The 17,130-nt window shown below is 45.5% G+C and overlaps 1 protein-coding gene across 1 annotated transcript in view; it reads left to right on the forward strand.

Moving 5' to 3' along the window:
* The window catches only part of LOC134642742 (tumor necrosis factor alpha-induced protein 2-like), a 47,998-nt gene that overhangs the window by 15,752 nt on the left and 15,116 nt on the right, over positions 1 to 17,130 (forward strand). Inside the window, 3 exon segments of the mRNA XM_065471974.1 lie at positions 12,107 to 12,118; positions 13,920 to 14,034; positions 14,345 to 14,427. Coding sequence (XP_065328046.1) covers positions 12,107 to 12,118; positions 13,920 to 14,034; positions 14,345 to 14,427 — 210 coding nt within the window.

Genomic DNA, 17,130 nt, shown 5'->3' on the forward strand with positions numbered 1-17,130 from the left:
CAGAAACTTGGAGAGGCTCGGGGAGAGGAACAATGGGTAAGCCTAATTCACGAGCTAGCGATTCGTCCAAAAAGCTCTGCTCAGCTCCAGAGTCAATCAGCGCGCTACACAGGTGAGTGAGGGAACGAAAAATCAATTTGGCTGGGCAACTGAGATGGGGGACAGTGTTAGCAGTGGCACCCGTCAGTATTCCCACTGCTACTGACGGGCGGATTCTTTTACTCGCTTTGGGCATGTATCGGCCCAGTGTCCTCGTTTCCTACACACAAAGCACTCACCCGTGCCCTGTCTTCTCCTCCGGTGGGGAGCACTAAATCGGGCCCGACCCAGCTGCATAGGTTGTTCCTCATCCTCCACTGGTTCCTCCTCTTCTTCTCTCCACTGAGAAGAAGGCATTCTGATTGGTGCACTAGCGCCCCCTGCCGGTCGCCGTCCCTCTCCTGCCCGTCTCCCAAATTCTCTCATGTGGTCATCAAGCTGAATACACATATTAATTAAGGCATTTAGAGTCTTGGGTAGCTCTTTAGTGGCTAACTCACGCTTGATATCTTCATTTAGGCAGTTCAGGAAGGCTCCCCGGAGTGCGTTCTCCGCCCAGCCCGTCTCCTCGGCCAGGATCCAAATATCTATGGAGAAATCTGCCACACTCTTACGTCCCTGCTTCAGGGTAAACAAACGATTAGCTGCACCATCCAGGTCAGACCCCTTATCAAACACACAGCGGACTTTGGTTAGAAAATCTTGATAGGAGATATTTGGCTGAACATTCAATACAGCTTGTGCCCACTGCAGCGCCCGGCCAGTCATTAATTCCACCATAAGAGTAATCTTAGCACAATCTGAGCCATAAGCTTGTGTCTGTTGTCTGAAGATTAATGAACATTGCATCAGACTCTTAGTCAGGCCCCTGTCAAACTTCTCCGGAACCGGTAATGTGTGTTCTCGCCTAGGTGGTGGTGTTGGTGGCGTCCGCTGAGTCCATGGCTGGCTGGAGTATTCTGTCACGGTTGAGGATAGAGTGGACTCAGGTGCGGAGCTCTGAATATAAGCAGTGCGTTTATTTACAGTAAGACCCTGACAAAAGTATTCTCTCCGTAAAGTATAACTCTGGTGTACTTGTAATCAGAATGATCCCAGCAATATGTCACACAGTAAGAACCTGGTCCGCATTCTGAGGCACCTTGGAACCCACACAGGTGCTGAACTTTGTGAGGTCATCACAACACACAGCAGCTGCCATTAAGAGACAGTAACGCCTTTAAACGAGGTTCTGGTCCCGTTCAATGGAGGAGTCAGAGTATCTGAGCCTGAGGTCAGATTTGTGTTTTAGGACTTTTTATGGTCTTTTTTTCCTCCTCCGCGGAGCACAGACTGCTTTACACAGAAAGGATCAGCTCATGTTACAGGCTGAAGAAACAATAAGAGAATTTAGCAGTTAGGTTAATTTTAGTTCAGCAAAAAAAAGCCAGAAGCTCTTAACTGCTCACAACAATTAGCAAGCTGTTATCATGCATTTATGAAGACCAAACACTCAGTTTTATCTCACATCTATAAATAATCCTTCCAGAAATTCCTGAATCCAGAACAACTTTTGGGTAATCCATCTCCTGTAGAGTGATCACGCTAACAGAACCAGATACATTGTTTCATTTAATTCAATTCAATTTTATATTTATATCACCAAATCACAACAGTTTCCTCAAGTTAAAAACGCTTCAATAATAAAAAGAAAACAGAAAAAAACCCAACAATTATATGACCCCGCTTGAGCAAGCGCTTTTTGACAGTGAGAAGGAAAAACTCCCTGTTTAACAGGAAGAAACCTCCAGCAGAACCAAGCTCAGGTACACAGCCATCTGCTGTGAGCGGTGGGGGGTTATGGGAGGAAGATGGGACAAAAGACACACTGTGGAAGAGAGCCAGAGATTAATAATACCTAATGATTAAATGCAGAGAGGTCAATTTTCACATAGAGAGTGGAGATGAAACACTCAGTGCATCACGTCCTGATGCATGCTCAATCATCCAGGTAAGAAAATCCCAAAAGGTGGATTCTGTTCATCTGCATGTTTTCAGTGGGAGAAACGACCTTGTAAACAGTACATTTGTATAATGACTGAAACTAGTACAACTGGCTCAATTTCTTGATCATTAATATGCAAATTGTCAAGACCCTTGATCAACAACCACTGATAAATGGCCATGAGTACCATTCACAGAGAGTTGGGGAATGGCTGAACTCACAGCATTGTAAGATGGTGAAAAATGTACCCTTAGGCCGCCTCCTTGATTCAGAGATGGTCTTTCCCTTTTCACATAAATGGCCTCCTTGACTCCCCGCTCCCTCCCTGTCCAGGATGTGTACATCCTCATTATTGAAAGAGTGTCCACTGGCCTGTAGGTATGAATAGACTGCTGAGTCCTGGCCTGATGAGCTCTTCTGTGTTGCGCCATCCGCTTTACCTCTTTAGGTTGTTTGGTTTCCCTGATGTATAAATCATGGCAATCCTCCTGGTACTTGGTGGCCCAACACATTCACCAGGGAGATGCAAAGTGGCAGGTTAGCCTTCTTAAACTGTGAGATTTCCATCAGTAATGGGGGACATTTAAAAGTTGATGTGAACCGTAAACCTACACACACACTGTTCAGAATTTAAGGTCTTACTCTCATCATTCACTGGAGCACAAACTGGGTGTCATCGGGCCACTACAACACAGAGCGAACACCATCCTGACAGGCAGAGTGGCCAGGAGATTGTATCAGGAGTATCGGAACAGTTGAGACTCTTAGCACCACGTCTCTTTGGCTTTTAAACTGTAAAACACGCTGCACCAAAAATTGGTCAAAACAGAAACAAAGCTATATAGTGTATGCTGTTAAGTAGCAGGAGGATTGCCATGATTTATACATCGGGGAAACCAAACAACCTCTGACTGTCAAAAGGGCCTGGAAGCCTGTATGTAACTGCAGACGCAAGTGCAGAACCAAACGCAGAGACAACAGAGTAAATTTCGCACAAACTTTATTCCTTAAGTATCTACACTCGTAGAGTTTAAAAAGTCCTTAACAACAACAACAACAACAAACTTTATTTATATAGCACATTTAAAAACCAGTGGTGTACCAAAGTGCTTAACATGCAAGAGGGTAAGATGAAGTAACAGGGAAGGATGAGGGCTATGGCAAGGTACCAAAACATGCTAGCAGGTTAAATGGCATTAAAACACAAAAGCAAAAGAAATGCATATAAAAGCATAAAAGAGCAATAAATGTAAAGGATAAAACAGTCATAAATTTTAAAAATGATTAAAAGTAATTAAGAATAAACCGAAGATAAGAATAAGCATTAAGCTAACTAACAAGCAAGTGTTAACTGGTAGAAAAGGCGAGGCTAAATAAGTGGGTTTTTAACCGCGATTTGAAGGATTGAATGGAATCAGACTCGCGTATAGCGATGGGGAGGTTATTCCATAGATCGGGTGCAGCCAAGGCAAACGCGCGGTCACCTCTAGTCTTCAGCCAGGATCTCGGCAGTACCAAGAGTGACTGGGAAGATGATCTTAGTGCTCTAGTAAGAGTGTATAATCTAAGTAGCTCAATGAGGTAGCTTGGCGCTATATTGTTAATAATTCGGAAAGTGAGCAGCAGGATTTTGAATTGAATGCGATAGTTAACGGGAAGCCAATGCAGATCAGCAAGGACAGGGGTAATAGAGACACGCCGCCCACTACCAGTAAGGAGATGAGCAGCCGCATTCTGGACAATTTGCAGTCTATGGAGAAGAGTAGAGTTAAGACCAAAGTAAAGGGAGTTGCAATAATCCAACCTAGATGTCACGAAGGCGTGGATAAGCTTTTCCAGGTCCCTATGCGGAACATAATGTCTGGCCTTGCTAATAAGACGCAATTGATGGAAGCAAGATTTAACAACAGAAGACACTTGTTTGTCAAATTTAAAAGAGCTATCCAAAAATACACCCAGGTCACTAACAGTGTCGGTGAGGAAACTATTAAAGGAACCGAGGGCGTCACGGAGTTGGCCACGGGGGATACTATTGTCAAACATGATAATTTCAGTTTTCCTGTCATTTAGAATAAGAGAGTTACCTGCGAGCCAACTTTTGACCTCGCACATGCACTCGCGAAAGCCGTGCAAAGACATAGCGGGATCATCGGTTAATTCGAAATAGATCTGTATGTCGTCGGCATAACAATGATGTGAAATGTTATACTTCTCAAAGATTGCGCTCCTAAGGGGAGCATATACAGCGAGAAGAGCAGGGGGCCAAGGACAGATCCTTGAGGCACGCCGCAGGACATAGGTGCAGCAGAGGAGAAATAAGGGCCAAAATTGATCGAGAAGGACCTATTAGAAAGGTATGACTTAAACCAATCTCCAATGCCAACTGTGTGTTCAAGCCTCACTAATAGGATGTTATGATCTACCATATCAAAGGCCGAGGATAGATCTAGTAGGACCAGGACTGAAGAGCGTCCAGAGTCAACAATCAGAAGGAGATCATTGAGGACTCTGAGCAAGGCCGTTTCAGTACTATAACAGGGTTTGTAAGCAGACTGAAATTTATCATAAATGGCATTCGCATCCAAATACGGCTGCAGTTGTGAAAGAACGATCCTCTCCAGTATTTTGGACAGGAATGGAAGCTTAGAAATCGGCCTATAGTTCACAAAATCGTTATGATCAAGGTTCCTTTTTTTAAGAACAGGCTGGACAACAGCGTGTGTGAAGGCTAAAGGAACAGAGCCTGCAAGTATAGATAAATTCATCATCTTAGTTACCGTCCCCGGTTATCCCTCATTTGCGCCACCACAATCTGGCGTTGTGTCGACAGGATATTTTCAGGCAGAGATCTGTTGCATGTTTTTGTTTTGTTTCGTTTTTGGGGGGTTAAATCTGTTCGGTTGGTCTGGTTATTGTAGTGCAGCGGCAAGACAGCAGCAGCGGCAGCGTCGGGACGGACTTCTGGTTTTTATAAAGTGATATTTAAATACTCTGGTTTATTATGGAGGAAGAGCTCACACAGCTACGAGACTTGGTAGCTCAGCTGCAAGCAGAAAATCGGCGGATGCGGCAAGAGCGAGGATCGGAGCAACCTGGCACCAGTGCTGCTGCTACAGGTTCATCCACCAATGGGCATTCTGCTGTTTCAGCTCCCACGACTGAGAAACTGATTTATATTCCTCGGGAGAGGAAGTGCCCATGGTTCAACGGTAAGACTGGTATAGGTATTGCCGAATGGGTGGAAGAGGTGCAGGCCTGTTTGAGGGTACGACATCTTTCACCAGCCGACCAAGCCCTTTTCATCTATGATCATCTAGAAGGCGAGCCCAGAGAAGAGATTAAATATCGGCTTCCAGAGGAGAAAGACGATCCCGAAAAGATTTTGACTATTTTACAGGAACTGTATGGATGTACTAAGTCATATGTCTCTCTGCAGGAAGAGTTCTTTTCAAGACGACAGCAGGAGCGAGAAACATTGCAAGAGTTTTCACATGCTCTTATGTGCCTCATGGATAGAGTTGTGAAACAGTCCCCTCATGTTCTGCTGAACAAAGATGTGTTGCTTAGAGACCAATTTGTTGAAAATGTGCTTGATTGTTTCTTACGCAGAGAATTAAAACAGTATGTCCGCAGCCACCCTACTGCCACCTTGATGGATGTTCGTCGTGAGGCTATATTATGGGAGCGTGGAGGTATGCCAGAGGGCGGGAGGGATAGAAGTTACTCGGTTCCCCCGGCGCTAGGCTTTCAACACACTGTCCAGGAGGTCCCCTTTAGAGGTAGTCCAGCAGGTATTGCACCCTATGCATCTGAAATACGGGAGTTAAAAGAGATTCTTAAAAGTCAGCAAGAGCAGTTGAATCAGCTCGCAAGGAGTCTTGCTGCTTTGAATAGTGCTTCCAAACCATATCCTGCTTCACGTAATAAGGCTGTCATTTGCAGACGGTGCCAGAAGGTTGGGCATTTTGCCAGAGAGTGCCCTGGTGAGCCCACAGTCATGCCTGTGCAGTCAGCTGGTACAGCAACGCAAGCCAGTTTAAGTAATGTTGTTTGTTCTTCCATGCAGGAAAAATTCCACCCCCTGAACCACTGAGCCGAGGTTCAGGTGGGGGCATCCTAGGCTCAGAGTCTGTACTACCTGACCCGTTGCCGCAGGTTACTGGTAGGAAACCAGTAACCTGCATCACTGGTAGGAAACCAGTAACCCCCGCTGTTAAAACCATTACTTCGGTCTTCCCTTTCCGCATTGTCTGACCTTCGTATGTTGCAGGAGACTGACCCCATGATCCGGGAGTTTCTGCAATTTTGGAGGCGGAGGCGGGGCCCTGATGCCAAGGAGCGTGGTCGCACTTCAAGGCTGGCCCTTGGGCTGGTCAGGCAATGGAGTAGGTTAGTGGAGCGGGATGGCGTGTTATATCGGAAGGTCTGTCATCCAAGGAGAGGAGAGACACTGCAGGTATTGCTGCCCAAGTCCCTTCAGGGTCAGGTTTTGCAACATGTGCGCCAGGAGCATGGTTATCAGGGTGTTTGGAGCACGGCAGATGTGGTTTCTCAATGGTGCTACTGGGTAGGGATGTATAGAGACATCCAACGGTGGTGCCAGGAGTGTGAGCGATGCCAGTCGGCTAAAGATGCACCAACCCATCTTAATGTGTGTGTGGGCCATTTGCCCGCACCCCAACCGAAGCAAATCCCTGTAGCTGATTGGCGTAAGACGCGCCACGACCAGCAAGCAAAGGATGCTCCCCTGCGAGAAGGTCAGCTGGTTTATCTGAAGAAAGTTGGGCTCAGAGGTCATGATAAAATTAAGGGTGCTTTAAGTTCAGTGGTGTATAAAGTGCTTAAGGCCCCTGACCAAAATGGGTCCGTGTATACTACTGCCCCTGTAGAAGAACCGATGCAAGGTGGCGAGTGGTTTTTATTGGTTTCTGAACCTACTCCAGCCCCAAGCAGTTGCCAACCAAGACCAGAGAATCCTAGCCCTCGTAGACCAGACGGGCTAGAACCCTCAACGTCCCCCGTGGTGTCGGCTTGCACTGATCAGCTGCCAGTTATGGCTGGTGTTCACAACAATATAGCCCCTCTACGTAGGACTACCCGTGGTAATGCTGGGACGCACTCGAATCTGCATCATTTGCCCCAGACAGCAGGAAGTAGAGTAATAGGGGTCATGAACTCCCAGGCACCTGTGCCTAATACAGTTACCCTGTTTAGACCTTGGCGGTGAGTGTCAATCTTCGGGGCGACGATTCAAATCCCGGGGGTAGATTGTAGTGAAGTAGATTCTAGGATTTTACATGATGTCCACAAACGCACCACTAACATCCACACCTTCCCAGTTGACAATTAGCAGGCTTATAAGAAACAGCTGCGCTTCACTACCAGAATGAGTCATTTGGCAGTCTTGTCCATCCAAGGTGGCTGCGAGCATTAGGCAGTTAAGCGCTGCAGATCTCTCAAGGAAAGCTACTCAGTTTAGTATTGCCCTTTAGAGAGTGGTAAGTGGGACTCTTGTGTTCATCATAACGTGGCATATAGTAGGGTGGACTTTGACAACTGTTTCCCTCTTTTGTTGCAGGTTTGCACTATACTGCTGCTGTCTTGTCATATGCTGTTTTGTTTGTTATGCAATGCTTTTATAACGAACAGTAATTTGGGGTGTATTTGTTTTATGTAGATCTTTTACTAATTTGTTTAACGTTTTATGCTTTCTTTTATTGCTTTAGTGGAGGTGCGGCCGCTTGTTGAGGGGCTAGGCACGTGAGGTGGAATCCCCTCCCCGATGCATGCGAGTGTACACACCGGGCATAGGTAGATTGCACCATTTAGAGTTTAGTGTGAGTGAGGTCTGCAGTGAAATCACACGGGTGAGTAATTGGTGGCACCCTTGGGCACTCCTCCCTGTAGGTTGCCTCCTCAAGTGGCCGGTCTCCACCATTTTGTTTAGTTGCTCTTTTAACATGTTGTGATTGTTTTTAGGGTAGCATTGTGGTAGGGAGTCTGGTCGTTTTGTTAATAAAGTGTTTTAATTATCTATTTTGCCGTCTCAACCCTGCTACCTTAGGTGCCTTTTTGATTTTATAATTTTATGTTTTTAGTAGTAGTTCTTAATAAACTTTGATTTGTAAAATTCATCTGTCTCACCTCTGCCGTTAATAACAAGTCTGTGGGCTTTGGTAGCCAGTGTAATACTTACATTGGCTAGAGAAATCTTTCCTGTAGTGTAACTCCCTCCCCCAGGTGGCGTTGTCAACATCTTAGTTACTGTCCCCGGTTATCCCTCATTCGTGCCACCACAATAGGATGCTGGGTCCAATTACGCAGAAGCAATCCTTAACTATACGAGATGGAAGGATATCATAAGCAGGAGAGGTGTTCTTTGATTGGTCAATAAGTCGCTTGAGAGTATGGAGTGACACCGGCTCAAACTGTTGAAATGATGATGAACAGCCAGGGGTGGGAATAAAACTCGACACTGAAGGGAGCAAGGACTTAAGATGTAAAACTTTATGAATAAAGTGAGTTAAAAAAATTTCACAGAGAGCAGGAGAGCACGCCAATGGCATTTCAGGACAGGGGTTAACCAATGAATTGAAAATGTTAAAGAGGGATCGGGGGTTGTGACCATGAGCAAGAATAATTTTAGATAGGAAGGCAGCTTTGGCCATTTTAGCAGCAAGTTGAAATTGCAACCGGCTGGCACGCAGGATATCATAAGAAACCTGGAGTCTATCTTTCTTCCATCTTCTCTCATCCCGGCGACACACATGTCGCAAGGCACGTGTAGAATCGTTTAGCCAACATCGAGAAAAGGATCTAGGGTGCTTCATTTTAACAGGGGCAACAGTATTGAGGATGGAGGAGCATGTGGAAAAAAAGATGCTAGCAAAGTCATCAATCATGGAAGATAGGGAACGGTCAGGAATGAAGGAGGCAAGTTTCGGAAAATACATAGAAAAATTCTCCACAGTTCCAGAATTAATTATACGTGTAGGGCATAGGAGAGCATCAGGGTGAAGTTCAGAATTACATAAGTTAACATCAAAGATAACAGGAAAGTGATCAGAAATCCCAACATTGCTTATATCCTTAATGCAAATGTCCAAGCCATATGAAAAAACCAGATCAAGAGTATGGCCCTTAGCGTGGGTTGGTTGGTTAACCCACTGGGCAAGATTAAAAGAGTCCGTTAATGCAAGGAAGTCTTTGGCTAACGGATCGTCATTACAGCAGATATGAATGTTAAAATCACCAACAATAAGCACACAGTCATATTTAAAAATAACTGAACCAAGAAGGTCAGCAAATTCGTGAATAAAAGTCTTATTATATTTAGGTGGCCGGTAAACCACAACAAACAGATAAGTTCACGAGGCGGACATCTCCAGAAGTTGAGCCTCGTAGCTGAGGTAGGAAGGAGAGGGTAGCTGTCGGACTTTGTATTTACATTTAGAGACCGAGGCTAAGCCACCGCCTCTACCGGTAAGCCTCGGAGAGCTAAAAAAGACACAGTCTGGGGGGAGAAGCTCAGAAAAGGGAAGCGACTCACCAGGGCGAATCCAGGTCTCCGTCAAAAAAATGAGCATCAAGGCTCATGGCGGAGAAAAAAATCGTTTAACACAAACGTCTTGTTTACCAGCGACCTGACGTTGAAAAGAGCCATCCGTGTCCAGGGCGCAGCATCAGCACGAGTAGCACGTCGCAGAGCACTGAGGTCAACTCCATTAGCAATAACCCAATTATCCTTAATGGACGTCCTCTGGAGGAAGTACACTATTTCAACTAACTGGGTGGCATCATCGACCAGCAAGGTGGAACCGATGCAGATGTCAAGGCAAGGATCAGCAACGCAAGAGTCGCCTTCATCCAGCTCAAGAACATCTGGCCTTCCAGAGAGCTGACCGAGACTATCAAGATCCGACTGTTCAACTCCAACGTGAAGTCAGTCCTGCTGTACGGGGCGGAAACTTGTAAGACAAACAAACCTCAAACAGAGAAATCCAGACATTCCAGAACAGCTGTCTCAGAAGGATTCTCCACATTCGCTGGCCAGACACCATCAGTAACATAACCTATGGGAAAGAACCTGTCAACTCCCAGTAGAGAAAGAATCAGGAAGAAAAGATGGTGCTGGGTAGGGCACGCTCTACATGAATCACCAACCAACATCACTAGGCAGGCTCTCAGGTGGAACCCTCAAGGCAGGCAAAAGAGAGGCCATCAAAGAAACACCTTCCAACGAGACCTTGAGGCAGAAGTAAAAAATACAAGCTACACCTGGAGCCAACTAGAAAGAATGGCTTTTTTTTGGATTTGGCTATAAGTTCAGCCACTAAGTGGCTAGCTTTGAGAGCTCTTTCAGACACCTTTGTGTTTTTTCTCATTAAAGTTACCTGTTTCTCAGCCTGTTCACGCAGGCGAACAAAATAGTCTGTGTTCTTGTTTTGAAGTGAGGGATGTTTTGTGTGGAGATGGCGTTTAAGCTTGCTTGGGACCATGGCACTGTTTGAGAGCTTTTCTCCACACACCAAACATAACGGAGTCAGTGCAGTCGGATCTCCAGTGAAAGTAAATCCGAACGAAAGATAACTTTCGCTGTATTGCCTCGAGCTCACCGTTTTTGCTTTCTTTTGACTACCACTCGTACTAGGCTCTTCTGGATTAGAATTTTGTCCAGGGCCCAGTTCGGAGTCCGCAGTTTTTCTTTTCAAATATTTATCCATCTTTGTTGTATGTCTTGCAGCTGCCACGTACCACACGCATCACTAACTCTGTCTTAACTTAACAAGGTGATATTGTGCTACCCACTGCCACCCACTGACATGAAAGAGTAATTACTCTACCAGTCACTGCATTGAAAGCACAGATACCCAACAATGATTTTATTACTTGTAGTAATTATTAAATTGTATTTTTTGGACCAATTAATTAATATTAAATAATTTCCCATGGCACACCTGACGATCTCTCACGGCACACCTACAGTCAGGTCCATAAATATTGGGACATTGACACAATTCTAACATTTTTGGCTCCATACACCACCACAATGGATTCCAAATGAAACGAACAAGACATGCTTTAACTGCAGAGTGTCAGCTTTTATTTGAGGGTATTTACATCCAAATCAGGTGAATGGTGTAGGAATTACAACAGTTTGCAAATGTGCCTCCCACTTCTTGAGGGACCAAAAGTAATGGGACAGAATAAGAACCATAAATCAAACATTCATTTTTTAATACTTGGTTGCAAATCCTTTACAGTCAATCACAGCCTGAAGTCTGGAACACATAGACATCACCAGACGCCGGGTTTCATCCCTGGTGATGCTCTGCCAGGCCTCTACTGCAACAGTCTTCAGTTCCTGCTTGTTCTTGGGGCATTTTCCCTTCAGTTTTGTCTTCAGCAAGTGAAATACATGCTCAATCGGATTCAGGTCAGGTGATTGACTTGGCCATTGCAAAACAGTCCACTTCTTTCCCTTCAAAAACTCTTTGGTTGCTTTTGCAGTATGCTTTGGGTTGTTGTCCACCTGCACTGTGAAGCGCCATCCAATGAGTTTTGAAGCATTTGTCTGAATATGAGCAGATAATATTGCCCGAAACACTTCAGAATTCATTGTGCTGCTTTTGTCAGCAGTCACATCATCAATAAATACAAGAGAACCAGTTCCACTGGCAGCCATACATGCCCACGCCATGACACTTCCACCCCAGTGCTTCACTAATGAGGTGGTATGCTTAGGATCATGAGCAGTTCCTTTCCTTCTCCATACTCTTCTCTTCCCATCACTCTGGTACAAGTTGATGTTGGTCTCATCTGTCCATAGGATGTTGTTCCAGAACTGCGACGGCTTTTTCAGATGTTGTTTGGCAAACTCTAATCTGGCCTGCCTGTTTTTGGGGCTCACCAAAGGTTTACATCTTGTGGTGAACCCTCTGTATTCACACTGGTGGAGTCTTCTCTTGATTGTTGACTCTGACACACATACACCTACCTCCTAGAGAGTGTTCTTGATCTGGCCAACTGTTGTGAAGGGTGTTTTCTTCACCAGGGAAAGGATTCTTTGGTCATCCACCACAGTTGTGTTCCGTGGTCTTCCGGGTCTTTTGGTGTTGCTGAGCTCACCAGTGCGTTCCTTCTTTTTGGGAATGTTCTAAACAGTTGTTTTGGCCACGCCTGATGTTTTTGCAATCTCTCTGATGGGTTTGTTTTGTTTTTTCAGCCTAATGATGGCTTGCTTCACTGGTAGTGACAGCTCTTTGGATCTCATCCTGGCAGTTGACAGCAACAGGTTCAAAAAGCAAACAGCACACTTGAAATGAACTCTGGACCTTTTATTTGTTCATTGTAATTGGGGTAATGAGGGAATAACACACACCTGGCCATGGAACAGCTGAGAAGCCAATTGTCCCATTACTTTTGGTCCCTTAAGAAGTGGGAGGCACATATACAAACTGTCATAATTCCTATACTGTTCACCTGATTTGGATGTAAATACCCTCAAATAAAAGCTGGCAGTCTGCAGTTAAAGCACATCTTGTTCGTTTCATTTGGAATCCATTGTGGTTGTGTATAGAGCCAAAAATATTAGAATTGTGTCGATGTCCCAATATTTATGGACCTGACTGCATGTGCCGCGGAACAGTAGTTGGGAAACACTGGGTTACCTGATCCAGCCGTAACTATATGCTTTATCAAAAAGGAAAGTTTGAAGCCTAGTCTTAAAAGTAGAGATAGTGTCTATCTCCTAAATCCAAACTGGAAGCTGGTTCCACAGAAGAGGGGCCTGAAAACTGAAGGCTCTGCCTCCTATTCTACTTTTAACCCTAGAACACTATCGCTATAAATAGTAACACAATCACTAACGCCGGGTGATTTTTACCCGATATAATATGACCAACTAAAAGTACTTGTCATCAAAATATATCAAACACATGACAAATCAGAGTGGTCAGCTTTTACTTTCAACTGTGCCATGTCTAACAAAATGAAAAAAAGTGTCATGGGGGGATGCTAAAGTAATGCTCCAAAATTACAGAAAACTCTGGAATTCAAGAACAAAAGATTCCTAAAAAAAAAAAAATATCAACGCTGGAAAGCTGGTCTTTGATACACCCATTCCTGGGACATTTGAGACTTCCCTGGTGAAGGCACAATCTCCTCGACACAATAACAGCTGCAGGAGAGAGAAATCATGTAAATGTATTTGCTCGGGTGAAAATCACCCAGCGATAGTGTTCTAGGGTTAAATACTCTAGTAACAAAAAGTAAGCCCGTAGTTTGAAGTACAGCAGGGGGTGCCACAACAGATCATTTGCCTCCTATCCGAGAATACTCCTCTGTCACACCATCCCTCTGCATGTCCTCCTTCACTACATCCTCCTCTGAAGTCTTCTGCCTGGTATCTGTATCTTCATCCTCCACGCTCCCTCTTCTCCACATGCTCAATGCAGCTCATTTCTGATCCTGTCTATACTGGTCTCTGAAAATCTTCACCTCTGTCTCCTGTCTTTTTGTCAGTCCCACTGTCTCCAAACCATACATCATATAAACACTCAGATATGGTCATTATGTTTGTAGCCCCTGCCACAGCCGCCTCTGTTAGGCGGCTGGTTTCTGGAACCTGTCTAAGGACTGGGACAGGGCTTTCCTTTAGTGCAGAGTTGGTGTGGAGCCAACTGGTCAATTTGGTTAGTGTTTGTACACTCGTTATTCATAGACACCAGGTCTATGAATAACGAATGTAGAGGAACTTTGTAGACTCTCCATAGGCTCCTGCTGTTAGTCTTTTTCTTTTATTCATTCTTCTGTTATTCACCTTAGTATTTGTGTACTTTTGCAATGCCAGTGTTGACGAGTGGTGTAATCTTGAATGTCTATTGTTTCATTGCAGTGAAATCCTGGAACATACGGAGCTGGATGGACAGATAAAGGTGCCCTGTCTGGGTTCTCTGCTGCCGCAAGATGAGCTGAAGCTGCTGGAGGAGCAGTACCTGACCCACAAAGAGGTAAAGAGCAGCAGGAACTGATGCTGCTGACGGGTCAACTCAGTTCTGTCCCCCAGCTCAGCAATAAATTGTTCCACAACCTTATTTAAATAAAATTCTTCATAAAGCCTTCACTGCTTGTTCACATTTTCCATATTAAAATTGATCTTCAGTCAATATTTGAAGTGTGTTTTTGACCTGAAAAAAATGCAGAAGTAAATCACGTCTGATTGACACCCAGATGTGTAACAAATGTGTGTGTGTGTGTGTGTGTGTGTGTGTGTGTGTGTGTGTGTGTGTGTGTGTGTGTGTGTGTTTCAGCTATGTGAAGTGTGTGGAGGAGTTTGTGAAGGGAAACCATGGTAATGTCCGCTCAGTGACCAAAGCTCAGCTGGTCTGCGAGCAGCAGCTCAGGTGAGGTAACCTGTTCAGTTCTCAGACACCTGAGAGTCTTTGAAAGTCTTCCAAACAGAGTGGACTAGATCACATGACCTGTCTAAGGACCAAGGATAGAGGAGGATTAGATCTACCTAACTTTCAACACTACTTCTTAGCCAACAGGCTTCAATTTATCTCAGGATGGCTAAAACATACCTTCTTAGATGAACCTTGGCTAGATGCAGAACAAGCACTTTGCAATAATCTGGAGATTTCAGACCTACCATTTATCAGCTCAAAAATCAAACGACATGAATGCTTTAAAAGCGTCAACATCAGCTCTTCTCTGACAGCATGGGGGGAGTTTCTAAAATTGACGGATTCTTCATTAATCCCATGCAAATGTGTAATGCTCTGAGTAATGACACCAAACATGATATCATCTTGACAAGGAAGACGGCCCTGGGCACCTTAAAGCTAGTCAAACGTATTGTGGAGGCCGAGGCCCCAGATGAGTCCCGACCTACTGTAACAGTTCGCGAGGTAACGTTGGAGCCAGCTGAACCTCTCCCAACGTCGTGGCATCCGCCAGTGTACCTTGATCATTTGGAGGAGGAACAAAAAGAGATTGTCGAGAGAATGTTGTTTGATGAGTGCAGGGCCTTTGCGAGGGATGGGAATGATATTGGTTGTAATCCTGACCTGAAAATGGTGATAAACCTAAATGATGACATACCAGTGCAGAGAGCATATACTTCCATACCTAAGCCGCTACTACGGAAGGTTAAAGAGTACGTGCAAGACCTGCTGGTGAAGGGATGGATAGTAAGATCCAAGTCCTCTTATCCAATCCTCTCGTGTGCGTGCGGAAGAAAGACAGTTCACTCCGTCTTTGCATAGACTATCATCTATTGGACCAGAAAACGGTTCTGGACCGACACCCACTACCTCGGATACGCGACCTGCTTGACACCTTAGGGGGATACTCCTGGTTCAGCATCCTTGATCAAGGCAAGGCTTACCACCAGGGGTTTGTGGATGAAGGCTCCTGCCATCTCACCGCCTTCACCACACCCTGGGGCCTACACGAATGGGTGAGAATCCCGTTCGGGCTCACTAACGCACCTGCTGCCTTCCAGAGAAGTATGGAAGAGATCTTAGGTTCGCTGAGGGATGACTGTTGCGTACCATACCTTGACGACATTCTCTGTTACTCACAGTCTTTCAAAGCCCATGACGAGGTGGTCCGCAAAGTGCTTCAGGTCCTACAGGTCCATGGTGTGAAGCTGCGGCCTGAGAAGTGTGAGCTTTTTAAAACAGAAGTTCTTTATGTGGGGCGCTTAATTAGCGCTGAGGGTGTCAGGATGGACCCAAAGGATCTGGAAGCTGTCTTGGCTCTGAAGACCAAATCACCACAGACAGTAGGTGATCTTAGGAGGGTCCTGGGCTTCCTTAGCTACTATCGCTCTTTCATACAAAACTTCTCAAGGATAGCTCAGCCACTGTACGAGCTACTCCAGAGCAAGTTGTCAGAGTGGCCCACTCATGGCCGTCAGAGCAAAACCAAAGGGCCCCCATAGACTGGACCCCTGAGCATCAGAGGGTACTGGAACAACTGGTCCACATGCTAGTCCATCCTCCAGTGCTACCATATCCAGACTTTGTCCAGCCCCTTGTTTTGCACACTGATGCATCCGAGCAGGGACTGGGCACTGTGCTCTACCAACAGCAGGGCGGGAAGTGGCGCGTCATTGGCTATGGGTCACGAACCCTGTTGCCTGCTGAACAGAACTACCACCTGCACAGTGGCAAGTTGGAGTTCCTGGCTCTTAAGTGGGCAGTGTGCGAAAAGTTCAGAGATTATCTGTTCTATGCACCACAATTCACCATTTACAGAGACAATCACCCGCCTACGTATATCATGAGTACAGCTAAGCTGAACGCAGTCGGTCATCGTTGGGTCAGGGAATTGTGGGATTTCTGATTTAGCATCAAATACAGGCCAGGAAAAACAAACATAGATGCCGACACGCTGTCCCGCGTTCCTGGATGTGAACAACCTCTCCTCAGTGTGCACCGAAGAGTTGTGACAGGAGGTGATAAGAGCGGCTTGGGAGGGAGCAAGAGTAGCCCAGCAGAAAGAAGTTGCGTGGGCGGCTGTCCTTTTGGCTTCCTCTCAGGACGTCATACTGCAGCCAGGCGCCGCACTCCAGGAAGTCAAACCTGATGTCCTGATGCAGGCACAAAGGGATGACCCCACGATGAAGGAGGTCATCAGACTTAAAGAGTCTAATGTCAAAGTATATGTTGCAAAATCAATAAAAAACTTAAATGTCAAAAGAGTCTAATGTCAGACTCAGTGAGAGTATCAGGAGGTCGTTAATAGGACGTCTTCCTTGGAGGACATCAGGAATATTTCAGAGTTATTTAGTAAAAATCAGATGAAACATTCGTCTCTGTATCAGGACTTTATCTGTCATCCACTGTGATCACTTTCTGTTCTCTTTCATTTCTACAACATCGTGAAAATAAAAGGGAGGTTTGGGGTCTTCACACACCCCCGTTCTCAGTTACCCGTTAGGGCAGGTGGGCTGGGAGGAGGAGGTCTGGGATGTGGGGCCTCCCTGCTACTGCGGACTTGCAAGCGGTCTGCTTGTCTCCACCCCAGGGAACAGGGGAAAAAACCTCCAGGGTCTAGGTGCATTTTCCCCCTCTAGGGGCGAGGGTACCTGGACCTGG

This window comes from Pelmatolapia mariae, linkage group LG15 (genome assembly GCF_036321145.2).
Source record: "Pelmatolapia mariae isolate MD_Pm_ZW linkage group LG15, Pm_UMD_F_2, whole genome shotgun sequence".
Lineage (NCBI taxonomy): Eukaryota > Metazoa > Chordata > Actinopteri > Cichliformes > Cichlidae > Pelmatolapia > Pelmatolapia mariae.